This window comes from Topomyia yanbarensis, chromosome 2 (genome assembly GCF_030247195.1).
Source record: "Topomyia yanbarensis strain Yona2022 chromosome 2, ASM3024719v1, whole genome shotgun sequence".
Classification (NCBI taxonomy): Eukaryota; Metazoa; Arthropoda; class Insecta; order Diptera; family Culicidae; genus Topomyia; species Topomyia yanbarensis.
Genome location: NC_080671.1, coordinates 213,047,040 through 213,074,574, shown reverse-complemented (window position 1 = coordinate 213,074,574; position 27,535 = coordinate 213,047,040). Strand labels below are relative to the sequence as shown.

The 27,535-nt window shown below is 38.4% G+C and overlaps 1 protein-coding gene across 4 annotated transcripts in view; it reads right to left on the bottom strand.

Annotated features, from left to right (window-relative positions):
• Nucleotides 1-27,535, bottom strand: part of LOC131682856 (FAD synthase-like) — a 350,246-nt gene that overhangs the window by 126,888 nt on the left and 195,823 nt on the right. The window contains exon 4 of one of the 4 annotated variants that reach the window (XM_058964630.1): nucleotides 393-1,018. The exons of the other annotated variants lie outside the window; for them this stretch is intronic. Within the exon in view, the coding sequence (XP_058820613.1) occupies nucleotides 754-1,018 (265 nt within the window). The 3' untranslated portion in view covers nucleotides 393-753. Of the gene's footprint in view, nucleotides 1-392; nucleotides 1,019-27,535 lie in introns of those variants that run through there. 4 annotated transcript variants of the gene reach the window in all.

Sequence of the window (27,535 nt, the reverse complement as noted above, 5' to 3'; positions counted from 1 at the left end):
ATTTATTTATTTATTTATTTATTTATTTATTTATTTATTTATTTATTTATTTATTTATTTATTTATTTATTTATTTATTTATTCATCTACTTATTTATCTATTTATTTATTTATTTATTTATTTTTTTGTTTGTTATTTATTTATTTATTAATTCATTTGCTTGTTATTTATTTATTCCATATTCATTTATTTACATTATTTATTTACTCAATTATTTATATTATATGTCAGATAGTTTATTTACATTTTTTGTTCATTTGTTCATTTTGTGAAAATTATACAATGTAAAGGTTATGCATGCAACCAATCCGATCTAAAAATTCAAATAAACTTTTTATCGGGGCACCAACCCATACATGTTTGTAAACAACGTTTTCCCCTGCTACGCTGTATACGAGAAAAGGTCATCGATCGCGAGTGGAGATGGTTTCCGGGGGCACGGGGAAATAAAAAGGGCTTCCTGCGCCGAAAACGGGATCAGTTAGTAAAAGTTCGGTCCGAGGAGTGATGACTCGCGGCAGCGTAGTCCCTTCGTCATACTGGGATAGTGCGTTTCACTCGTGATACGAAAATTGAAGTGGGATCTGAAAGATCCGAAGCACGATCCGCCAGAAACACTACACGATTGTTAATTTCTGGCCGGATCAATCGAGTGGGGTCAAAGTGTAGGCAAAGCCTAGGATAAACTTTTCACCAAGTGCGAGTGCGACATTGTGACGCCATTACAGGAGACGACCGGTGCGAAGTTTATATTAAACCAGGTGTAAACCCCACTCGATAGTGCAAAGACGCGCGCGAAAAGATTGTGTGCACAGTGTACCACTCCCGGACCATCTTTCGGAAACGCAGGCCACCGTTACACGGCCGAGTTGCCGCCACAACTGGATCTCGACCGACGGAAGTACCCGGTCTAAATACCCTGTCAGCTGTACTTGGTCCTGTTCCCGATCGTCACCCAGTCCCCGGAAAGCCAGAAGCAGCAAGTCGACCAACGTTCGTCCCGGCCGCAACGATTTTCTGCAAGTTAAGAATAAAAGTTTACTATGCGCAAGTATTTTTGTTTTCTGCTTAAATAAATGTAAGGTCTTGTCTATATGAGCTGTTTTCTATAAATATGTGATGTCCTTGAATGAATTTAGTCCGCTAGTTTGTTCTTATAAATTTGCCCAGAGACCACGTATTGAGGGAAGAAAGTCCACTAAGTGAAATTCTCCTGGAGACCGCAGAAAACGACCCAAATGCTCATGTTGAAGTGTACCGTAAACCGTAGTGAAAAGTGTGAGTCCGCGTAGTTAGTCGTAAGTGAGTCGTAACAACCGCACCGGCGGTTGGTAAACAGGTTGGGAAATGGAAACTTATCGTTTCGGTTTACAGCGAGTGTCTATATTTGGTAACTTCTTCCAACCGACGCCAACGTTGCTATTCGCAGAAAGGAGGCAAAACAAAGGAAAATGTAAAAAATAGGATCTCGCGATAAATGTTATGCAGAAGTGTTCTGCGTGAATTTTGATTCGACTCGTGAAAGATTTTTATTTTAAATAAAATTAAGGAATGAGCTCAATAAATAAAACTATCGATTGTGAGACAATAAATTATTTGATTGAATTCAATAACATTTTTTTAAAGTTTACAGAAATTAAAATAATTATTGAAATTAAAAGTTTATTGTAACTTTAATGAAAATATACTTTCAAACCTCGATTCACACCAATTATTTTGTCGTTTGATACAATGAACAGTATTTGTTTGTATTCAATTACCCACAGTTTTGATTATGCTCTATGTTATCTGCGTGGAAGTAAAAATTAGTGCATCTTAGCAGCTTGGATTGAACTGGAAGATGTAGCATTATGTCAACCTGAGCATGATGTGGGATCCGATTGATGGGATGCTAGCAAGAAGCTGAATTTCATTGGCTTTGAAGCTTGTAAAAGCCCGAAAATTTTTATATGTGGAGGCCAATACGAAAGCTAATGATAGTGTCCAACGAAAATCGCTGCGAACAAATGGTGATGATTGTGGGGACTGTGGAAACTAAGATTCGAGAAGAAAGAAAATTTTTCTCGCACAAAGTTTTTAATCCAGGACCAGTAGTAAAAAGAAGATCACAAAAACGCTGGATTTAATTTCTAATAGGGACGCATGGCAGGACACAGATCACACCTGTTACATCATCACCATCTCATTTCATACGGTGGTTCATCATATTTTCAAGGGATAATATTGTGTTGTGGTGTACAGTCGTGATTCGCTGGTTGGACACTTTTTAACTGGACCGCTTTTTAGTTGAACCTCCGCTAGTTGGACAATTGTCCAACTAAAAAGCTCGTGCCAAATTTACTTTGACAATCAATCTGACAATATTTAGAAATAAGAACAGATGCATTTACACTGCCAACATCTTCTTTGGAGAGTTTTTGACATTTGTCAGTCGGTCCAACTAGCGAATCAAATTCGTTAGTTGGACAGGGCTGTGGCCCAACCAGCGAATCACGACTGTATACTACCCAAGATCGCTTATTTGCCCCGTTTCCTATGGGATTTCCTATCTTCATGGGACTGACTTGCAATCATAGGCAGTATAGTGAAATGCATGAACTTGAATGCACATGGAATTCAATTCACTTAGTCTGTAAATAAGGGGAGGGCGGGAGTAGACGGGGTTGGGTGGTTGTACTTAACTTATAAAAATGATATTTTTAATACATTTCAACATTTCTAATATTGTTCTTAGAAACAGTAACACGAAATGTTAATTAACTTTATAATTTATTGTTGGACAATGAAATTGCTTGTTTCAAGACGTTTATTATAAATTTAGTAGAAGTATTCCGCGTCGAACAATGTGGAAATGTCCTATAATTCTAGGATAGACACTTTTGTTAATTCGTTGCAATAGTTTTTGACCTACTCCGACAATTTTAGGCAAACTGTGGATACATGAATGTGGATTTGATGACCAATTTGGTAAGCAGCGAAATTTGACACTACCCCGCAGGACCGTTGTTTGAAAGCAAGATTCCGTGTTATGTCACTTGCCATACTGATAAATTGGAATCAAATTTATAATTTTTGAGCAATAACTCATTATTTGATTCCATCTTTGGAATTACCGTATCGACGACAAAATGTTGAATTCAGTTAATATCAGGCATTGCATTTATCGCTCATATGAGTAAATACACCCGGATAGTTTGCTACTGCGACAATAAAAACTCACATTTTCACACGAAAAGTTATTAGCACTCACACAACTTCTCCGGATAAATACAACGTGTTATTTCTCCGGATAAATAAAACAGCCGGAGAATGAGTGAATGAGTTTATCACGGTATCCTTTTTGCGTTCCCTGCTTTGCTGTCGTTATTCCAAAACACGATAAAACAAGTCTATCATACTTCATTGCCGCTTTTCTTTGTAATTAAGTGTATTTTTTGAAGTTTTTATTGATTTCCACGAAATTAAAATTTTATCACCTTCTCCGGTGAGAAGGAAAAAGTCAAATAAATTTTATCCGGAAAATCATTCTCACGCTATTTGTGGAGACGGAGAATTTTGCGACTCATCTTATCTCGGAAAAGTTGGACATCGGATAAGCTACTTCTCGCGTGAGTGAGAGAGAATTACAATCCCTGGTTAATATATATCTGTATTAACTTGCCACAAATTTGTGTTTACCAATTTGCTCCAGGGTACGCACTTAATGTTTATTTCTTGAAGTAGATGTAGTTGTAGTTAGTATTTCAGCTCCAGCGATACAACCGATTGTAATTAGAATTAGTTGTGTTATAGGCGCCGGAAGCTTTTTCGGGAAATCGGCCGGAATACGAATTACGAATACGAATTAGAATTAGAACCAACCAGAATTTCCGATTGTACTTTACTTTACCCATAGGTGTACGCAAAGTTCATATATCGATTACTGGAAGCCTATTGGCCGATAGTAGCGCCGGCTAGCGGCTACTTGTTGCCAAAGGCCTTGTTTATGTTATAAAGGCTCGCACAGAGTGAACCCAAATCTACCTATCGAACAGTCAGATGGCTACCTATCGTGCAAAATAAACAAATATTCTTCTTTCGGAGAACAAGCAAGAAATGTATTAGTTAGTTAATATCATGGCGAAATATTTCAATCGTCGAAACAAGACACTGTATTCAGTTCAGTGGTTCAGCGCAATTCACAGCAGTCACGAAAGAGTTGACGACCCTCCTTTTGTTCAAGAGCACTAGATTATTTGGTGAATATTGGATTGGAACTTCCTCTCAACGTGAATTTTGATAATTGTCTTTTAAGCACAAATCTCCGATCAACATGGGGAACGTGCTATTTGAACCAGTCGCTACTGATTCCTGATTCTAGTTCTAGGTTATATTGCGCACTTCCCACCAACCTGGACTCCGCACTTTCGAAGTGCGAGTGATCAAACTGCTACTGAAAACTGCGAGCTGTCAAATCACATGTATTTCAAGTGATAGAGATGGTATTTTCATGGACAGACCAGTCGAGCTAACCAGTCTATGAGAAGAATTCAATAGAAGAATAGTAAGTGCGCAGTGTGGTTAGAATCCAGTTTTTACTGCCACAAGCAATAGTTAGATGAGATATGATTACTATAACAACGTGCTCCGTGTATCAACCTAGGAAAACAACGCATTTTATGCAAGTTAATATTATTATTGAAGCCACACATAACATACTATCACTTAATTATTTTTTTACTGTATACTGTTCAGCCCAAGTTGTACAGTAATGTTTTCATTTTGAATGGTTATAGTGCAGCGTACCAAGTATTCATGAATAAGCCCACTATTCTACGATTCAAAGTTGCCTTTGAATATACTTAAAACCCAGATATGTTTACCCGGCTATGCTGTCTACAATATGACCACAGCTTATGGACATTTGGGCTACAAAATTTATGTAAAAATCAGCGTAAACGTCTATTACCTGGGGTATGGCAGTATTCTCACATACATTAACGCGCAATTTTTCTCCCATCCGAATATATTCGACTGCAACGTCTGAAGGACGTACGTCAAATGGCTTCCGTATAATTTGGTAAAACCTAACTTTCTCTGACTTTTCAATATAGTTTCAAAGGCTTCGAAATACACAAAAACGAAAGCGTATTCGAAACTGATCGTATAAACTGTTTCCGCAAAACAATCGTTGAGTGGTCGTAAAGGTTCCTTCTCCGCAAGTTTGTTTGTAACATCTAGCATGAGATCCTTTTCATTACACTCCTGATTCAGAGCGGCCGTAGTATGTGCTTCAGACAATAACTTCTGGGTAAACATTAGAATTCGTTGTCCGTTCCGAACCCATAACATTGCTTAGAACTTTTATTACATAGAGAATTTTAGCATATTTGAACAAAAAATGTCTTATTCAATTCAATAACACAATGTTTATTGCTACAAACGGCAAAATTAATGGTATGAGCATTTTTTTCATTGAAACAATAATTAACTTTTAATCTCAATAAACATTTCCAGTTTGAATAATTTTACAATCATTGCAATAAAATATTTTTAGAAAAGAGAACGATGTTTGTTACTGAAATGGTTTTATTGAATTCAATAAATAAATGTATTTTCAGTCTAGCAATATTTTTTTCACTGAATAAAGTCCATATCATTAGAAAAACGATTATTTTATTGCATGATTGCAAAAAAGTGTAACGTAACTATAATAATAACTACCGGTGTAAAAACAGATTATTATTTTGGCAACCTATTTACCAACGACCGGTGCGAAAACGGGTGTCTAAATAAAATATTATCGTTTAGCGTAATCAAAATACACACGCATTTGCTTACGCACCGGTGCTGATAGTCTGACCTGAAGTCTAAATGAAAGTCAGATGGTGGTAAATTTTGGTGTGCAATACGAATTTCACCATCGATTCTTCCTATCGTTTGGTGGTGATTACCTGTTAGTGTACTGATCAATTTATGTGAGTAGATAATGAATCCGAAAATAATTATTATTTTTAATTTTCATATCAGGCAATTAAGGGTGGCGTTCCCTGGGCGATTTGCGGGCGATTTGAGGGCGGGTAGAGTGGCTAAAAAATGACGGCGGAAAATTGCCCAAATGTTGCATTTGAAAAAGCCCCCTAATTGCCAGCAATTTGCTGGCAAATTGAAGAGCAATTAGCGCATCCGAGTTGGCAAATAGCCCCCCGTTAGCCAGCAACTTGCCCTTTTTGACTGGAAAATTATTGCTAAATTACACACAAAAAAAAATATTGGTAAAAGTAATACCACAGAGAACAGACATACATGATCCAACAAAAATATTTAAAAAACGTGTTGTTATGATAGTGCCTACTTTATATCAAAAAACTATAGTCTAATTAATTATCAACATGTTTCACTTCACTTTAATAACCTTGTACACATATAACAACCTTGAGCAAATCGAAATACAAATCAGTTCATATCAACCCATCCATGTACTAACACATTGTTTGCGCAACATGGTGTCAGAATTAAATATTCTGACACCAAGAATTCTGCGCAATTCTAATTTCAAAAGTTTCCTTCCGTGAAAAAACGTTGTTTATACCACAAGTGTAAACTCTAGAACAATATCGTTGCGATTCGAACGCAAAAATTAGTTAAATAATACAAAAAAACCTAACCCGTAATGACATCGGAACAACGTGAAGCTGGTGGGTCCTGTGCAAGCAGCGCCAGCGATTAACAACACATCCCATTTCCGGTATCCCTCAAGCTAAGCGGAAACATCAAAGAAAACGTCGACAACTTCAAGGATGCATTCGAGATTTATCTCATCACATCGGGTGTCGAGTTACGGGATGAACGAGTGAAAGCAGCACTTGGAATTGAAGCACGAAAAATTTTCAATCTGTGGCCTCTACAGCCGGAAGAGAACAACACGGTTGCAGTATGTTTGGAATCATTGTCCAGATACATGGTGCCCCGCAGGGATGTCAAATTATCACGGTACGAGTTCGCTCAGTGTCGTCAGGAGCAAGCCAATGAATATGGGGAACCGGAGAACATGACGAACTTTATCAACAAAGCACGTGAACTCGTGAAAGAATGCAACTTTGGAAACCTGGAGGACGAGATGTTACGCGATAAGATTATCACGGGACTGCTTGACATAAATCTCAAGAAACAGTTCCTGAAACAGCAAAATCTGACGTCGGAAATGGTCATCTCACAGTGCCAAATGGAAGAAGCAACGCAAGCGGATTTGGTGCGGAACAATTGGCTTCAACCTGGACCGTCAGTACAAACAATAAATAAATTGACTGGCAGCAAGCAAGTTTCGACGAAAAAATGCTCTTTCTGTGGTAGAGGATACCATAAAAAACTATCGGAATATCCAGCCCGCGGTGCAACATGTAATCACTGTAAACAGAAGAACCACTATGCAGCAGTTTGTCGGAAGAGGCAAGAGGTACAACAACGCAATCAGTGAGCGAAGCCTTCACAGCGGAAAACGAATGTACGAACGGTGAGTAACGAAGATCGGAATAATGATGGGGAATCCGACAGCGACGGATCGGTCGGTACGGTGCAATACCTTTATATCCTCAAACGACGCGAGGATTCAGTTTTGAAATCTGTCATAGAGTTTCGCAGTGTAAAGGAACGTTCGATGGCTGTCAAATGCGTCCTCGATTCTGGTGCATCGTGCAATGTCATAGGAAGTATTAACGCTTTAAAGATACTTGAAACAAAACAGTTGAACCTCGACAACCAGTCTGCAGTTTTGAAAGCGTTTGGCGGATCTTCTCTAAACTCGCTGGGTAGAACTGTTATACCGTGTGTGCATAACAACAAGCGTTGCAACATCGTGCTTAATGCTTAATGATTTTGAACAACCTCCACTTCTTTCGCTAAATACCTGCCTAGCATTAAAGCTAATTAAACTTTGTAATGCAATCAAAGAGAATCAAACGCACGCTGCGAACCAAATAATCGACAAATACCCAAAAGTATTTGAAGGCCTTGGGAAGTTGGAAGGAACTGTACATTTGGAAGTGGATGACACTATCAAGTCAATTGTCCAGCAGCCTCGCAGAATAGCTGTAACGTTACGGAACCAACTACAAGAAGTGTTAGCAGATATGGAAAAGCAAGGCGTTATTGTTGAGGAAAGAACAAAACACCGACTGGGTCAGTAATCTGGTGCTTGTAAAGCGAAATAACAAGTTGCGGGTATGCATCGATCCGATAATCCTCAATAAAGCCCTGAAGAGATCGCATTATCAAATGCCCACAGTGAACGAAGTGTTGTTAGAACTAACAAATACTAAGGTATTCAGCACCATGGATACTAAATGTGGTTTTTGGCAAATTTGTCTCGACGAGGAGAGTTCTAAACTAACGACATTTTGGACACCTTTTGGATGGTATCGATGGCTTCGAATGCCCTTCGGAATTTTTCCGGCACCGGAAAATTTCCAAAAAAGAGTCCAAGAAATAATTCACGGCTTGCGAGGAGTGCGCGCGCTAGCTGATGATATTTTGATTTTCGGCTGCGGTGATTCCGTAGCAGAGGCTATGGTGGATCATAATCGTTGTCTTGAAGCTTTTCTTCGAAGAATGCAGGAACGAAATGTAAAGTTAAACACTGAAAAAATTAAACTCTGCCAAGAACAGTTAAAATTCTTTGGACATGTGCTGACAACAACCGGCATAAAGGCTGATCCAGATAAAATCAACAGTATCTTTGCGATGACTACTCCACAAGACATACCTTCTCTTCAGCGATTTCTTGGTATGATAACCTACCTGACGAATTATCTTCCAAGCTTGGCAACAGTGGCAGAACCGTTGCGACGTTTAACCAATAAAGATGTAAACTGGGTTTGGTGTCAAGAACAAACGAACGCGTTTCAGCAGCTGAAATCTTTGGTAACGTCAGCTCCTCTTTTACGATATTTCGATACCAATAAGGACGTTGTCATCCAATGTGATAGCAGTAGCGTGGGATTAGGTGCAGTCCTCCTGCAAGATGGACAACCCGTTCTTTACGCCTCTAAAATCTTAAGCAGCACAGAGCGAAAATATGCGCAGATCGAGAAGGAGACGCTTGCGATTCTGTTCGCATGTCGAAAGTTCGAAATGTACATCATTGGGAAGCAGGTAACAGTCCAAACAGACCACCAACCCCTATTGAAAATCTTTCGGAAGCCGTTAGTAGAAGCACCTCTGCGCATTCAACGTATGTTGCTAGGATTACAAAGGTATCAGATTACACTTTGTTTCAACCTGGTAAAGAAGTTGTGATTGCGGATATGCTTTCAAGGGCAGCGACTGCGGATAGTGACAATACCAGCCGCGAGATATACGACATTTACGAAATCGAGCACGTCAACATCATAGACTACGTCCCAATAGCAGACGGATGTGTAGAGCAAGTAAAGCTGGAGTCGTGAATTGACCCTGAAATTCAAACCATCATACGATACGTAATTGATGGTTGGCCTAGTAAGGTGGACGTACCGGATTCAGTGAAAGTGTATTGGCCTTATCGAGATGATTTCAGTACGCATAATGGATTGGTGTACCGCAATGACCGAATCTTAGTACCGCGTAAGCTGCGCAATGTAATACTACATAAATTATATCAATCTCACTCCGGCATTGAAGCAACAATGAAACTAGCAAGAGATACTGTATTTTGGCCTGGCCTCAATTGTGAACTTCGACAGAAAATTCAGCAATGTGACGTCTACATGAAGTTTTCATCGAATCAACAAATGGAGCCAATGCAAACTCATCAGATTCCATGCTATTCATATGAGAAATTGAGCATGGGTCTTTGTGAAACCGAGCTTGATGGACAAAAAGCGGTATACTTAATCACCGTTGATCATTATTCGGATTATTTTGATATTGACGAGTTGACACCATTCACTACAGCAGCAGTAATTCGAGCATGCAAGCGAAACTTTGCTCGTTTCGTAAACCGCAAATTGTTACCACGGATAACGGAGTGCAATTCGTGAGCGAAGAATTTCGTCGCTTTGCAGCAGATTGGCGATTTCAGCAGACCGTCTCGGCGCCATACCATCAACAAGCAAACGGCAAGGCAGAGTCAGCGGTAAAAATTTCAAAATCTTTACTGAAAAAGGCGCACGAGTCCAAGCAAGCCTTTTGGGAACTTCTCCAGCAATGGCGAAATACCCCGAACAAGGTCGGAAGTTCTCCAGCTCAACGGTTGTTAAATAGACGAACTCGTTTCGGAATACCGATGGCCGAGAAGAAATATCTACCGGAAATCACAGAAGGGGTGAAGGAGCAGTTACATCGTAATCGACAAGAAGCTAAGCTACACTACGATCGAAAGACTAAAAAATTGCCGAAGCTTTCAATCGGACAACCGGTTTTCGTGAATCTAACTCCATCGGACAAGGAATGGAAAAAAGGAACAGTTATTGAACCAATAACGGATCGTTCTTCAATTGTAGCTGTTGATGACACACATTACCGTCGTGATAACACTGCGATCAAACCAGCAGCGTGCCCGAGAGAGTAGCCACCTATACAAGAATCCTCAGAAATTACTCATCAGTCGCCGTTACATGCAACAGCTAAGGAGTTGATTTCAAGGCCACAAAGAACTGTTCAAGCGCCGAAAAAGTTTACCAATTATGAAATGTGTGTCATTAGATAGAAGTGTAGTGAGTTTCAATTCAAGGAAAGGGATATGTTATTATACCCAACAAACATTAGGAGCTGAACTATAAGACTACGTGTTGATTTAAAGCAGATTAAAGGTTATGTAAGCTGAATAAAACTTTCGCTGAACTATTTAAACATTAACAGTTTATTCAGCCTATTTAAAATCCAGTATTCGCTAGTTCCAACTAGGCTGAACTATACTGCTAATAAATGTAATAGCGACAATATTAAAGCTTTTATTCAACCATCTTAATTAGACTGAATTGCGAGTTGAATAAACGATGCTGTTACCAATAGTATTACCTTTAATCATTAAGCTGCACTACATGTCTTGTTGTTTCTACCTTTACATTTGCTGTTATACCACCTTTGACTTTTAGCTGAATTATGTGTTTAACAAAGGTAATTGTAACTACTACAAAAATTGGCGCGATTAGCAAATCTTGAGGAATGGCAACCGACCTGGGTTCGAGTCACAATACACACACAATATTTTTTTTTTACTATTAAGTGAAGGATTTTTTTATTATTTCGGTATATTCCAATTGAGATGTTTTGCATATATTACAGTTAACGAGCAATAGATCAATAAATGAAGAAAGAAATAAAGAAAGTTTATTTAGTTTTTTATATCTACTGAGTTTTCACCACGGGAAATACACGATTTACAGTTTTTCAATGTACAAGCTTACCAAATCACACGCACCCTCGTTTATGTAAATTTACCTTTTAATTCGAAACGGTCTGTTTGCTTGTGAAACATGAATATTCTCATATTGAACACAAGAGAAACTTTTTGTTCCAACGTCGCTATAAATTTTTGACACCAGCATTGTTACCATGATTTTTTTCTATCCATCGACTTGCAAACAAAAGTACAATGAAATGATTATTCATGCTGGCGAACTTAGTTGATATAAATAAATAAACTATTGAATTCGAACAGCGACTTCCGCTTACCAAAAAAAATCACAATGGAAAGAAAATCATTTGGCATGGAGTGGTAAATAAATTGAGGAGATTGCCACCTTAGAATTATAAATGACTTCTATCCATCATTCAGCTACCACCACTTTCATATAACACCCATTTTTACTTATCTAAATGTTTTGTGACAACCATAAATCCTCACCTTGGAAACAAAAACGACTATAATCATCATTTTTGAAATAAATAAATTATCTAATTTAAAAATCCCGAATGTTCTAAAAATTATTGATTAAAAAAAATTGAAATAAATTTTTTTTGGTAGGTATAGATTCGAACCCAAGCCAACTAGGTTCACTCAAATCTATAGAAGGCTACTGTAGCCTTTGTACAGACTCTATTCAGCAGCCTAGACTTGTCGGTACATCGGTGAAATCTTAAGCATTCGATGTATGCAAGATTGGTGCAGACAGTAAGGTAAGTGCTTAGTATTCAACAGGTTGCTGGTTCGGATCCAGGTACGTGATATGATATCCAACAAGTTAATATAATTTTTCTCTAACTGTAACGTAACACTAATAAAAGAATATGGCTTCCAAAGAGATTGATGGCGTGTGTAAATTGAAATAAATGTCTTTTTTAACAATTTTCCTATGATAATTCTCTCAGCTGAATAGCGGTAACGAAAAGGTTTATTGATAAAGCTGAACTGTGGTTTTCTTCAGGCTGTATACGGGCTGAAGAATTGTTCTTTCATGTGGCTTAATCAGACAAGCTGAATAAATTCTCCAAATCCCGGATGTTTAAGGGTGGAATAAACGATATATGATTACACGTATACTTCCAATGTTCAGCTAGAGCTGAATAAAGCAACTGTTAAAACGTTTATAAAACCACGAAATGTTTGTTGGGTAGTGCCTATTTCATATAAAAAACTATAGCCTAATTAACTATCAACATGTTGCACTTCACATTAATAACCTTGTACACAATCTTGAGCAAATCGAAATACAAATCAGTTCATATCAACCCATCCATGTACTAACACATTGTTTGCGCAACACGTGTGCAAACATTTGAATTAATATACGGTAAATACTAGCGCCGCCACACCAACCTATCCCAACTATCCGTCAAATCCATTCCGGAACCGGTTCGAAATCCTGAATGGATTCAGTATGGAATCTTGCTCAAAGAAAACAACCGATTCCGACTCTATCGGTTGATGCATTTGAGCTGGAATTCCTGCTGGAATTCCGAACCGGTTCCGGACTAGTTTGACTGGGTAGAGAAATAACCACTGTCCATTCTGTCGAACTCAGCTACAAAAAAATAAAGGGTTGTGTACAGGACACGACCACGGTGACATTAAAAATGTAGCTTGCAAATGAATTTTATCTATCACACATATCGACTCACGTTCTTGTTCAATCGCCTGTTTTCATATGTTATAATTTGCTATATACCCTCCCCATTAAAACATAATTTATTGAAGGTCTTTTAACGGTAATCTATTAATTAATCAAGTATCTCACTAGGTGATTGGCATTATTTGGCTGATCCATCTAGTAAAAATAGGCTGGTCTGTCCAGAAAATATATTCAAAAGAAAAGTTCCATATTGAGAGCCCACGCCCGCCAACGGAAATATACAGATTCTCCATGAAATATGCAATTTCATTTTCCATTTAAATTTTCAATAATGTACTAATGAACTTAAGTAAACAATCTTAAGTTTAAGTATTTCTTCATCGATTAGTGGTGGAAAAAATGAAATTATTTGATAAATTACATTGTTATGCAACGTTCGCACTATCAGTTAAAACGGGTTTTTATGCTATCTTGGTGACATTTTTCTTGTTGCTAATTATTAAAACGTGTTATAACTTTGTAGTGTAAACATTATATTATTAAACCAATTCTGCAGAGTTTTGTTATATAGGTGTTTTATGTGGTAGGAGGACTGACATAATTATATCTTCGGTAAAGCGGTTTTTTCATAATTTAAAACAGATTTATTTTAAAATTTAAATTAGTATACCCAACCGTTCTATTTGTTGTATACTTCAAAACGCAATTAGAACTGTGTTTCAAATACATAGGGTAGGACAGATATTCTGACTGGATAAACTGGGAAAACAATTTTAAGTCCAGTAACGCTTAAGACATGGCTTGAATTTGAATCGAAAAAGAACACCCGCTTCAACTGCTGCTGGGACGGTAAGTTCTGTTTTAAAATTTTCCGTTGTGTGCAGTACAAAACAAAAGTGTTTGAAATTAGAAAACAAAAAGTTCTGCTGGGAATGTGATTGTTTCCGATGCAATTACACTCAGATTTTTCACGCAGGGGATACAGGCCGTGTAAATGAAAACCGCGTAAATTAAAAAAAACGCGTTAATGAAAACCGCGTAAATTTCAAAATCCGCGTAAAAAAACCTGAGTGTGCTCTCCTATATAAAATACTACGCTGCTGAACAGTGCAATAACTACAGAAGCACGTTGTCAGATGCGTTGCTGATAAAAACATATAACCGAAATATGAAACATGAAAACCAATAGGCTCTTTACCCTACGCAGCTACAAAGCGCCGTAAACATGGATTAACAAGTTACAACGCACACGCATGCATAAAAATAAATATATTTTTTCAAACGCAACACTCTTAAGCAGCACAGACCGTATTGAATTAAATCCAAACCACCCCGCCCACCCACTTTGCAAATCATTCTGTGACACCGTGCTGGTACCCGAAAAATCCGCACACGGCCACCGCTGCCGAAAATGCATAGCGTCTACCGCTTATTGTAGTGCCCAGACGCTGCAGCCATGATCTTACCCGTTCGACATAAGAACAAAAACTGATTCAAACGGGTACGCGTCACCTCTATTTATAAACTAACCGTATATGATTTAGTCACTTAGGTGCGAGTGTGTGCAAATGCCAACGTAACCGAAAATCGCCCCCTCTAAGAACGGTTGGTTTCAAAATCGTCCAATGAATGACGTTCGTTGGACCAATTTGAACAACGTCCAAATAACCGTTCAACAAACGTCCATCGTTCGACCGGTGTTGAACGATTTTGAAACAATTTTTTGGACGTCTCAGTGGGCCGCTCGGACGTACCTGGCAGAATTCCCCCCAGATAACCGGCAGCGAAATAAAAAGTCTGCCAGAATTTCTGGGGGTCTGGCTGGCAGAGCGCTGCACAGCCGGCCGGCTCAAATGCAACAACCGTTTCTGGCAGAATTTTTCACCTTACGGTTATTAACGGTTTTTTCTGGCGGATTTCTGCCAGGCACGCACCGGCAGGACCGGTTTTGTACCGCTTCAGGTTTTGCTTGTTTTTTTTTCTTATTTTTTTTTAATTTTATGTAAATTTATAATAAAAACATGTCTGGAGACATGAAATCCATATTACTTACCATGTTTGAAACCAAAAATTTGTTTCTCCCTATTTTTTCATCTGCCAAACTAATGTGAATATGGCGAAAATGAAACAACGATAAACAAAACAGTATCGGTGAGGCGAATCTGCCTGCCATAACTGGAAGGAGTATAGCTGAATTCTGGCAGCGCCATTTTGATAATTTTGACAGCTGCCGGAATCCTGACGGATTTTTGCTGGCTGCCCGTTTTTTTTTCCAAGCGGGCGATAGCGCTTATTGCATCGCCCGGAGACGATGTTGCTCGTATGGGATAAGAGCAACAACTGATTTAAACGGACATGCGTTGCTTCTATTTATGACTTTTCGTGTTTCATTGAGCAACTAAGCTGCCCTCTCTTGACGGCTGTGTCTGAGAAATCTGCCTCACGAATGGTAATTTTCCCGTTTTTCGTGAACTTTTTAATTTTACCAATTTCCAAAAGTTTTCTTTTATTGGGGAGATATTAAATTATTACCAATATTTAAGTTAGGTGTTTCTGAATCGGTTGGTGTATGAATGATTAAAATTCATCTAGTAATATCGGAGTTATAAGCGTGCAAACCTTACATAGTTTCGTTACATGGGAGATAGTTTAGATTTTAGAATGACACCTAGCCCCAGATAGTGGAGTAAGACATTTTTAATGTCAAAAACATGACGACAGTAGCGCACCTGGTTTGCATATCCCAACTAGCTTCGAAACCGTTAGAGATTTTACACAAGTTGAATGCTGAAGATGGACGTCTGTTCTCTGTGGTAATACCATGTTCACACTACAGAGTTAAAACATGTTATAATAATTAGCAACAAAAAAAATGTCATCAAGATAGCGTTAAACACGTTTTAAATCGTAGTGTGAACGTAGTATAAGAGTGTTCCGCTCTTAGCAAAAACAACCAACGCCAACCATTAGGTTAAAGTAAAACTTTCAAATTAATCAAGAATAATAATCAAAGTAAAAGTTTTCCTTTTAAGTAAATGAAGAATAGTACTCAAAACAAAAGTTTTATTTTTAAACTAAGAGTATGCGTTGGTTGTTTTTTGCTAAGAGCGAAAAACTTATTTTTACCAACATTTTTTCTGTGTGTACTCTACTATTACAGTGAAAATTATGGTTTTGGTACTATACATTTCTCATCAGTGCTAGCATCGCCATGTGCGATCTAGCAGTTCAAATCTCTTTTCGAATAGTCTAAATTGAAATGTGTAAGTGCGGTTGTCACATTTTCCCGATCGAAAAAAGTTGGGTGGGTAATGTCAGAGACATAACCGGAGTGAAGTAGAATACACTTTAGACTGGTTATACAAATGCTACAATTTTGACTATCTTCTGATAGGTTGTATTAAAAGCAGAAATTTCATTATTTCTAATGGAAATACCGAAATATCGATACACGTACATCGAAATCTAAAATATTCGAACATATTTATCTATATGGTAACCCTAAAAAGAGCATTTAATGAATGTTATTGTAAATTGAATCATTACACGAAACTGTTAACAAATCACACAAATGATAAATTTTTATTTCGTGCCATTCTACGGCATGCTGACGATGTTGTTCACAAGAAGCTCATTTACTATCCAACGCTCTTGGCAAGCCACTTTCTGATGCTTGTAATAACAAAACTTCAATTCGATTCTTTGTTGATAAATGATGGCCCTGAAAAGGGCCTTTTGTTTGGGCAGTATTTGGAATTTAGTTGGAACTAGTGTATTTGTGCCATCTGAGACGGCGTGCTTGGTGAACTTTTCTGACAGCTACAAACGGACGGTCGCTTTTTCTTGTATCCTTTAACAATGTTCGGAAACATTTGGATCGACGTATATGGTACGACGATACAAACCAACTGATATTGAGCAGCAGCATGCTAAGTTTTTATACCTGACTACAGCACAATGTAAGCTCGTCCTTTTTTGTGTTGTCCTCTATATGTGTTCTTCGTAGCTCCTCCGCTTCGTTGGTCGATACACAAGCTGAACGCATCGGAGTGCCGTTTACTTAGAAGCTGTAATGGAATACCTTGCTGTTAAAGTGTTGAAATTGGAAGGAAATGCTGCCCGTGACAACAAAACGACGAATTATCCCACGTCTTCAGCAGCTAGCGATTCGTAACATAGAAAAGTTGAACAAAAAAGTGACCATTGCTCAAAAACAAAACATCCAATCAGGATTGCTGCCCAAGAAGACCGAAAAGAAAGCATAAATCGAACGCTGAAACTCGCAAATGAAATGCATATTGCTGTAAAAACTGTCCTTTTCAGGACGATCACACATTTTTGATTATGAACAAAATTGAAATTGCGAATCTGAATGGGCCAATCGACGAACTGCATTTCTATCGAGCAAATTTTCCCGCCAAAAACCCATTTCCCGACAGGAAATTCTGTGCTGAAACAGCAATTTCTTTGCGATTTTGTCGTCTTTTGCACATACATAGTTTATTTGGAGTATTTTTGGAATTATCAAGTTGTCAATCTGCAACATTCTTTGAATATATTGTTGAACTTTTATAAATGAAGGCACGAAAACGAGCGTTTGACCGTCGTCCTACTACTAGCATCAGAGAAGTAGCGGATCAGCATTTTTCGCTACATGGCCCGTACCAAACAGACCGCTCGTAAGTCCACCGGAGGAAAGCCTTTTTGATTATGAATAAAATTGAAATTGTGTTTCCAATACGAAGATTATCGAACACTCAGGGTAAAGAGAGTAATGTAATACGGCACCTTGGTAAAATGTTTGAGAATTGAAACCTTTTTTGAATGCGCCTAGTAAAAATGTTTTCCACTTCACTCCAGTTTGTTTCTGACCGTATTTGCAATTTGCGTACTGAAATAAATCATAATTTAGAGTTGAACCCAACATGCTCTCCAGGGAGAAACAGTCCATGAAACAGAAAATGCAAACTTATTGTTTGAAATGATGTTGGTGGCCCTGAAAAGGGCCTTTTTTATAATGATACAAGTGAGTTCTACCTTTTCAACTTCCAAATCCATACAAAGTGCGTCCCTGCCGCTTCAGAGTATAGACGACATTCATTGAGGTTTTGCGCTTGGCGTGTTCAGTGTAGGTCACGGCATCTCGGATGACATTTTCCTGCACACCATCAGCATTCGTAGATTAAATCGGAGATGCATTTTACACCACCACGACGAGCCAGACGCCGAATGGCGGATTTGGTGATTCCCTGGATTTTATCACGAAGAACCTTGCGATGACGATACGGGAACGCAAACATGATACCGCTCATTGTACCGTCCGGACGAGCATGTTTCTCGTGTGGTAAGCGAGCACCCACTGATACAAAACAAGCTCGCGTGACCTGTATATATAACATTCCCGTATGTAATAAAACGCTTACATTCTCCTTTTTGACGGCTCTGCGTGAGATGTGCTTGCAAATTGCGCATTTTCATCGGTTTTCGGAGGATTTTCTAAAAATCCTTGTTTTGGTTTATTTGTAGTAGTCACACTAATTCCGAAATTTAATATGAAATACGTGCACGAATTTCCGATCAGATAGTGCAAAAATATTGCGATTTCGATCAGTAGAACGGAAGATATTCGCATTTCAAACCTGGGAAAATTTCTCAACTGAAATTTTTGAAACGGGACCCCATATTGAAACGTTAGAAGTATTCTACTTCAAAAAAACAAACAATTTCGATTGTTTTGTGAATTGGAAATTCATGGTTTAATTGTATAGAAAATTTTCCATGCACTGTTATGACACGCCATATAAATTTTGTCATCAATACACACTTATGACTTGGTCTTGTTAGGAAAAAAACAGGGAGATGTAGAACAATTACTGACTTCCGCCGTCTAATCAATGCTTGATAATTTAATTTCACCTAACCTAACCTAACAGCATAGGCCTATTGACTTAAATTTCGAGTAATGTTGATGAAAATATAGCGCATTGCGCACATAATAAGTGCGACTGAAAGTGCGGAAACGCCAATAGAACTGCGCTTTTACATTTAATCGTCTTGGTGTCTATTACGCACTTATGTATTATCCAACGAGGAATAAGTGCGTCTCATACATGAAAACGATTCAATGTAAAAGCGCACTTTTATAAGAAAAATCGCACTTTCATGGAGTCCAGTTTTAAATGCCACGAATAATATTACACGAATGTCAATGCGACTATTTGCATGGGTGATACTCATGTATAGTAGAGCACTCTAGTTAGAGTGCGGCCAAGACGCGTTTGACGTATCCAAACGAGCAGAAATCTGACGTATTTCTATTGTGAATACGTCAAATTTCATGTTCGTTTGGATACGTCATGGCCTCTTGGCCACACTCTAACTAGAGTGCTCTAATGTATAGTCCCCATAAAAAAATTGACATTTGCGAAATTGTACGAAATCGGGTGCCTTCTAGATCGACCTACTAATTTACCGACTAAATTGAATTACGTCGAGGAAAGATTTTTGTCACCACATTAATCAGTAGATTTTATACGCTTAAATCTGGTACCTGATTTAATCGACTGAAAAATCAGTTGGAAACCTTTTCGCCTTTCTCAATAGAAAGGTATTGCAATTGCTCTGAAAACCGACTTTTTAACGGAGGCCCGGAGGGCCGAGTGACATATACCATTCGATTCAGTTCGTCGAGTTCGGCAAATGTCTGTGTGTGTATGTATGTATGTGTGTGTGTGTGTGTGTGTGTGTGTGTGTATGTGCGTATGTGTGTATGTGACCAAAAATGTCACTCATTTTTCTCAGAGATGGCTGAACCGATTTTGACAAACTTAGTCTCAAATGAAAGGTGCAACGTTCCCATAGGCTGCTATTGAATTTCTAATGGATCCGACTTCCGGTTCCGGAATTACAGGGTGATGAGTACGAACATGCAGAAAATGTCGATTTTAATAAATTCTGCAATGAATGTATAAAGGTGAAATTTTTTCCAAAATATGACCACAACTGCTTCGATTTGTAGTATTAGGTCACTAACATCCATTCAAAGTCTATTCGGCCACATTGGCCACCATCATCGGTTCCGGAAGCCCCGTCGGAAGTATCTAAATTCAGAATAACAGTCACATCGGTTTCTCGGAGATGGCTAGACCGATTCGACTAAACTTGACCTCAAATGAAAGGTATTGCGTCCCCGTAAATGGCTATTTAATTTCATCCCGATTCGACTTCCGGCTCCGGAGTTACCGGTTGTGGCGTGCGATCTCATAGCAAATTGTGATTCAAACCAATACTCCGATGAAAGCAAAAAAGGTAAAAATTTCGCTAAAATGTCTCTCAAACAACTTAAATTTGCTATTCTAGGTCACCGACTGCCAACCAAACTTTCGTTGACTACATTGACCACCATAGACGGTTCCGGAAGTGCCCGGGAAAAGCGGCCATCTTTCAAAATTTATGAACTCACATCAGTTTCCCGAAAATGGTTGGGCCGATTTTCACAAACTTAGTCCCAAATGATAGCTATAATATCCCCATAGATGTCAATAAAATTTCGTACGGATCGCTTATATGGGTCCGGAAATATAGACTAAATCGTCCGGTCACATATGAAATTCCCATATAAGCCGGAACTCAAATTTTTTTTTCAAAGGGGGAACCTCATGAAATTTCAGAAATCGAATTCGCATTTTTGATGCCAAACATCTTTAAAATGCATGAAACGTCGAGATTTTATGTTATCTCGAAAAAATTTTTTTTTATAAAAATCGACTTTTTGGGACTTTGCCGATTTCGCACCTTTTTGCCTTTCTCAATAGAAAGGTATTGCAATTGCTATAAAAACCGACTTTTTAACGGAGGCCCGGAGGGCCGAGTGACATATACCATTCGATTCAGTTCGTCGAGTTCGGCAAATGTCTGTGTGTATGTATGTGTGTATGTATGTGTGTATGTATGTGTGTATGTGCGTATGTGCGTATGTGTGTGTATGTGACCAAAAATGTCACTCATTTTTCTCAGAGATGGCTGAACCGATTTTGACAAACTTAGTCTCAAATGAAAGGTGCAATGTTCCCATAGGCTGCTATTGAATTTCTAATGGATCCGACTTCCGGTTCCGGAATTACAGGGTGATGAGTACGAACACGCAGAAAATGTCGATTTTAATAAATTCTGCAATGCATGTATAAAGGTGAAAATTTTTCCAAAATATGACCACAACTGCTTCGATTTGTAGTATTAGGTCACTAACATCCATTCAAAGTCTATTCGGCCACATTGGCCACCATCATCGGTTCCGGAAGCCCCGGCGGAAGTATCTAAATTCAGAATAACAGTCACATCGGTTTCTCGGAGATGGCTAGACCGATTCGACTAAACTTGGCCTCAAATGAAAGGTATTGCGTCCCCGTAAATGGCTATTTAATTTCATCCCGATCCGACTTCCGGTTCCGGAGTTACAGGTTGTGGCGTGCGATCACATAGCAATTTGTGATTCAAACCAATACTCCGATGAAAGCAAAAAAGGTAAAAATTTCGCTAAAATGTCTCTCAAACAACTTAAATTTGCTGTTCTAGGTCACCGACGGCCAACCAAACTTTCGTTGACTACATTGACCACCATAGACGGTTCCGGAAGTGCCCGGGAAAAGCGGCCATCAAATGAAAGGTGCAATGTTCCCATAGGCTGCTATTGAATTTCTAATGGATCCGACTTCCGGTTCCGGAATTACAGGGTGATGAGTACGAACACGCAGAAAATGTCGATTTTAATAAATTCTGCAATGCATGTATAAAGGTGAAAATTTTTCCAAAATATGACCACAACTGCTTCGATTTGTAGTATTAGGTCACTAACATCCATTCAAAGTCTATTCGGCCACATTGGCCACCATCATCGGTTCCGGAAGCCCCGGCGGAAGTATCTAAATTCAGAATAACAGTCACATCGGTTTCTCGGAGATGGCTAGACCGATTCGACTAAACTTGGCCTCAAATGAAAGGTATTGCGTCCCCGTAAATGGCTATTTAATTTCATCCCGATCCGACTTCCGGTTCCGGAGTTACAGGTTGTGGCGTGCGATCACATAGCAATTTGTGATTCAAACCAATACTCCGATGAAAGCAAAAAAGGTAAAAATTTCGCTAAAATGTCTCTCAAACAACTTAAATTTGCTGTTCTAGGTCACCGACGGCCAACCAAACTTTCGTTGACTACATTGACCACCATAGACGGTTCCGGAAGTGCCCGGGAAAAGCGGCTATCTTTCAAAATTTACGAACTCACATCAGTTTCCAGAAAATGGTTGGGCCGATTTTCACAAACTTAGTCCCAAATGATAGCTATAATATCCCCATAGATGTCAATAAAATTTCGTACGGATCGCTTATATGGGTCCGGAAATATAGACTAAATCGTCCGGTCACATATGAAATTCCCATATAAGCCGGAACTCAAATTTTTTTTACATAGGGGGGACCTCATGAAATTTCAGAAATCGAATTCGTATTTTTGATGCCAAATATCTTTAAAATGCATGAAACGTCGAGATTTTATGTTATCTCGAAAAATTTTTTTTTATAAGAATCGACTTTTTGGGACTGCCGATTTCGCACCTTTTTGCCTTTCTCAATAGAAAGGTATTGCAATTGCTCTGAAAACCGACTTTTTAACGGAGGCCCGGAGGGCCGAGTGACATATACCATTCGATTCAGTTCGTCGAGTCCGGCAAATGTCTGTGTGTATGTATGTGTGTATGTATGTATGTGTGTATGTATGTATGTGTGTGTATGTGCGTATGTGTGTGTGTATGTGACCAAAAATGTCACTCATTTTTCTCAGAGATGGCTGAACCGATTTTGACAAACTTAGTCTCAAATGAAAGGTGCAACGTTCCCATAGGCTGATATTGAATTTCTAATGGATCCGACTTCCGGTTCCGGAATTTCAGGGTGATGAGTACGAGCACGCAGAAAATGTCGATTTTAATAAATTCTGCAATGAATGTATATAAAGTTGAAAATTTTTCCAAAATATGATCACAACTGCTTCGATTTGTAGTATTAGGTCACTAACATCCATTCAAAGTCTATTTGGCCACATTGGCCACCATCATCGGTTCCGGAAGCCCCGGCGGAAGTATCTAAATCAGAACAACAGTCACATCGGTTTCTCGGAGATGGCTAGACCGATTCGACTAAACTTGGCCTCAAATGAAAGGTATTGCGTCCCCGTAAATGGCTATTTATTTTCATCCCGATCCGACTTCCGGTTGTGGCGTGCGATCACATAGCAAATTGTGATTCAAACCAATACTCCGATGAAAGCAAAAAAGGTAAAAATTTCGCTAAAATGTCTCTCAAACAACTTAAATTTGCTGTTCTAGGTCACCGACGGCCAACCAAACTTTCGTTGACTACATTGACCACCATAGACGGTTCCGGAAGTGCCCGGGAAAAGCGGCCATCTTTCAAAATTTATGAACTCACATCAGTTTCCCGAAAATAGTTGGGCCGATTTTCACAAACTTAGTCCCAAATGATAGCTATAATATCCCCATAGATGTCAATAAAATTTCGTACGGATCGCTTATATGGGTCCGGAAATATAGACTAAATCGTCCGGTCACATATGAAATTCCCATCTTTAAAATGCATGAAACGTCGAGATTTTATGTTATCTCGAATTTTTTTTTTTATTATAAGAATCGACTTTTTGGGACTTTGCCGATTTCGCACCTTTTTGCCTTTCTCAATAGAAAGGTATTCCAATTGCTCTGAAAACCGACTTTTTAACGGAGGCCCGGAGGGCCGAGTGACATATACCATTCGATTCAGTTCGTCGAGTTCGGCAAATGTCTGTGTGTGTATGTATGTGTGTATGTATGTATGTGTGTGTATGTGTGTGTGTATGTGACCAAAAATGTCACTCATTTTTCTCAGAGATGGTTGAACCGATTTTGACAAACTTAGTCTCAAATGAAAGGTGCAACGTTCCCATAGGCTGCTATTGAATTTCTAATGGATCCGAATTACAGGGTGATGGGTGATGAGTACGAACACGCAGAAAATGTCGATTTTAAAAAATTCTGCAATGAATGTATAAAGGTGAATTTTTTTCCAAAATATGACCACAACTGCTTCGATTTGTAGTATTAGGTCACTAACATCCATTCAAAGTCTATTTGGTCACATTGGCCACCATCCTCGGTTCCGGAAGCCCCGGCGGAAGTATCTAAATCAGAACAACAGTCACATCGGTTTCTCGGAGATGGCTAGACCGATTCGACTAAACTTGGCCTCAAATGAAAGGTATTGCGTCCCCGTAAATGGCTATTTAATTTCATCCCGATCCGACTTCCGGTTCCGGAGTTACAGGTTGTGGCGTGCGATCACATAGCAAATTGTGATTCAAACCGATACTCAAAAGCAAAGAAAGCAAAAAAGGTAAAAATTTCGCTAAAATGTCTCTCAAACAACTTAAATTTGCTGTTCTAGGTCACTGACGGCCAACCAAACTTTCGTTGACTACATTGACCACCATAGACGGTTACGGAAGTGCCCGGCCATCTTTCAAAATTTACGAACTCGCATTAGTTTCCCGGAAATTGTTGGGCCGATTTTCACAAACTTAGCCCCAAATGATAGCTATAATATCCCCACAGATGTCTATAAAATTTCGTACGGATTGCTTATATGGGTCCGGAAATATAGACTAAATCGTCCGGTCACATATGAAATTCCCATATAAGCCGGAACTCAATTTTTTTTTTCAAAGGGGGGACCCCATGAAATTTCAGAAATCGAATTCGTATTTTTGATGCCAAACATCTTTGAAATGCATGAAACGTCGAGATTTTATGTTATCTCGAAAATTTTTTTTTTTATAAAAATCGACTTTTTGGGACTTTGCCGATTTTGCACCTTTTTCAGTTCAATATTACCGTGGCTGTTTTTTCTTTTTCAAAATTTTAGAACTCGAATAATGATTTATTTTCCTGTATATAGTTGTCATGTGATGTATAATAATAAAATGTAATATATGCATTTAAAAGCTTTTAATGAATATAAACAACGCACACATTCTCGTGATTCATGATTGAGAAAGGCACAATTGCACCGCTAGGTGGATTAAAATAGGTTTTTATAAAGTATTTTTACTCCTCTTTCAGATATTAATCAAATCTCTGTTTGTGTACATTTGTTAGTTTCGCCCATTTGTCGGTTCACGATCGAATTTATAGATTGTTGCACCGACGCTTATGCCCGGTCAAACCATTCGGAATTTGATTCGGAATCCTGAATGGAGTCAGTATGGATTCCAAATCAAATGCAACAACCGATTCTGAGTCGGAATCGGTTGTTGCATCCCACTGGGACGTCCAAAAACTTGTTTCAAAATCGTTCAACACGGGTCCAACGATGGACGTTCGTTGAACGTTTATTTGGACGATGTCAAAATTGGTCCAACGAATGTCCTTCATTGGACGATTTTGAAACCAACCGTTCTTAGAGGGATTTGATTTGGAATCCATAATGACTCCATTCAGAAATCCGAACCGGTTCCGGAATGAGTTTAACTGGGTGGGAGTTTAACATGACCCTGTCAAAAAAAAATGCGGACGAACATGGTCAGGCGATTTAAAAAGTTTGACGTTTGACTCAACTCGCCTGTGCTAATTTCCCCTAGGAACTAATGCAATTTGCGAATGCGATTTAAAGGCAATTGCAATACTTAGACAAATTTTCTGGCGGCTGAAATGGACTTGGTTGTTTTTTGCGTTTTTCAAACATGTTTGGCTTAAGTTTAAAATTGTTTTTTTTAAACAATTGGCGTGTTCCCGCTTGTATTTTGTTTGTTTAGTGCACTTAATTTATCCAACGAATGTGGAAAATTGTGGAATCGTGTGTAAGTATAGTGGAACAAGATCTCTGAGTCTAAATGAAAGTCAGATTGTGGTAAGTTTTGGTGTGCAATACGAATTTCACCATCGATTCTTCCTATAGTCTGGTGGTGATTACCTAGTGCACCGATAAATTTATGTGAGTAGATAGTGAATCCGAAAATAATTATTATTTTTAATTTTCATATCAGGCAATTAAGGGCGATTAAATGGCGCGTTCCCTGGGCGATTTAAGGGCGGGTTGAGCGGCAAAAAAATGACGGCGTCAAATCGCCCAAATGTTGCATATAAAATAGCCCCCTAATTGCGAGCAAATTGCTGGCAAATTGTAGGGCAATTAGCGCATCCGAGTTGGCAAATAGCCCCCCGCTAGCCAGCAGCTTGCCCTTTTTGACTGGTGAGTGTCTCTCAATGCAATACCAGACGAAATTTGTCGAAATCGGTTGATGGAAACCGATCAAATAGGTAGATCTGTCGATAGTTTAATGTCTTTCAAACCCAACCTTCACTGAGAATTTCTCAAAATAAATGAAATACAGGTTTTTTGCAGAAAAATGTGTGAACTTTATATTGTTTCATTTCATGTAAATTAAAAAAAAAAGTGAAAGACTTACGCTTGGAACTTAGACTTGTCGATAATTCCAATTCCTGATCTCCATTTGTACTTAAAATGTGGACTGGAATTGTAGTATTCTTTTACTTCCTTTTTTAAATCGGACAGGCAACGGTTTGATTGAATTAATAAGTAAACTGCAAATTTTGTCCCCCTCAGTTAAACATTATTTGCTCCAATAATCTCACTGATAAAAATGTGAAACCATATTGCCACAAAAACTAAATGACCCTCCTAATCTTACGAAAATAATATTATCCCCTTGTGTGGACATATAAGATAGCTATAAAATCGCATTAGTTTCATTTTAAAAAAATCAATATGTAATCCCCTAGTTTTAAGCAATTTAAAATGTAAAACAAAACAAAATTGGCACCTTTAAGCTAACGCAACGTGCCTTATCACATAAACGATTTGAATAAAAAAAATAAACTGCAAATTAATAGGAATTAATAAAAACTAACAACATAATCAGTAATCACACTTACCCAAATCAATCGGAGTCATAGTCGAGTACACAATCACTTCTTCCTATTAAAATTGTAAATCTCAACTTTCAATTTATTACAAATATTATGTAAATCAAACAAAAAATATATTTGGAACATTAAGTTTCCGATTTTATCGTATGTCAACAATACGAGAACCGATTTCGTCTGTGGAACAATAGGTTTGTTCCAGTACCAGGAGAAACTGGAAGTACTCCGGAGCAAACAGGGAGGAAATCGTTCCTGTACTATCTTCTTCTCTTTTTTCTTCTTCTGGTGGCAAACCGGAGTGAAAAGGAGCAAGAATTTTTTGCTCCGGAGCAACAGGGAGTAACTTCCATGTACTGGAACAAACCTAATATGACTACTAAATCTCGCTCCGATGTAAAAAAAGGTTTCCAACCGATTTTTCAGTCGATTAAATCAGGTACCAGATTTAAGCGTATAAAATCCACTGATTAATGTGGTGACAAAAATCTTCCCCCGACGTAATTCAATTTAGTCGGTAAATTAGTAGGTCGATCTAGAAGGCACCCGATTTCGTCGGTCAAGTGTACAATTTCGCA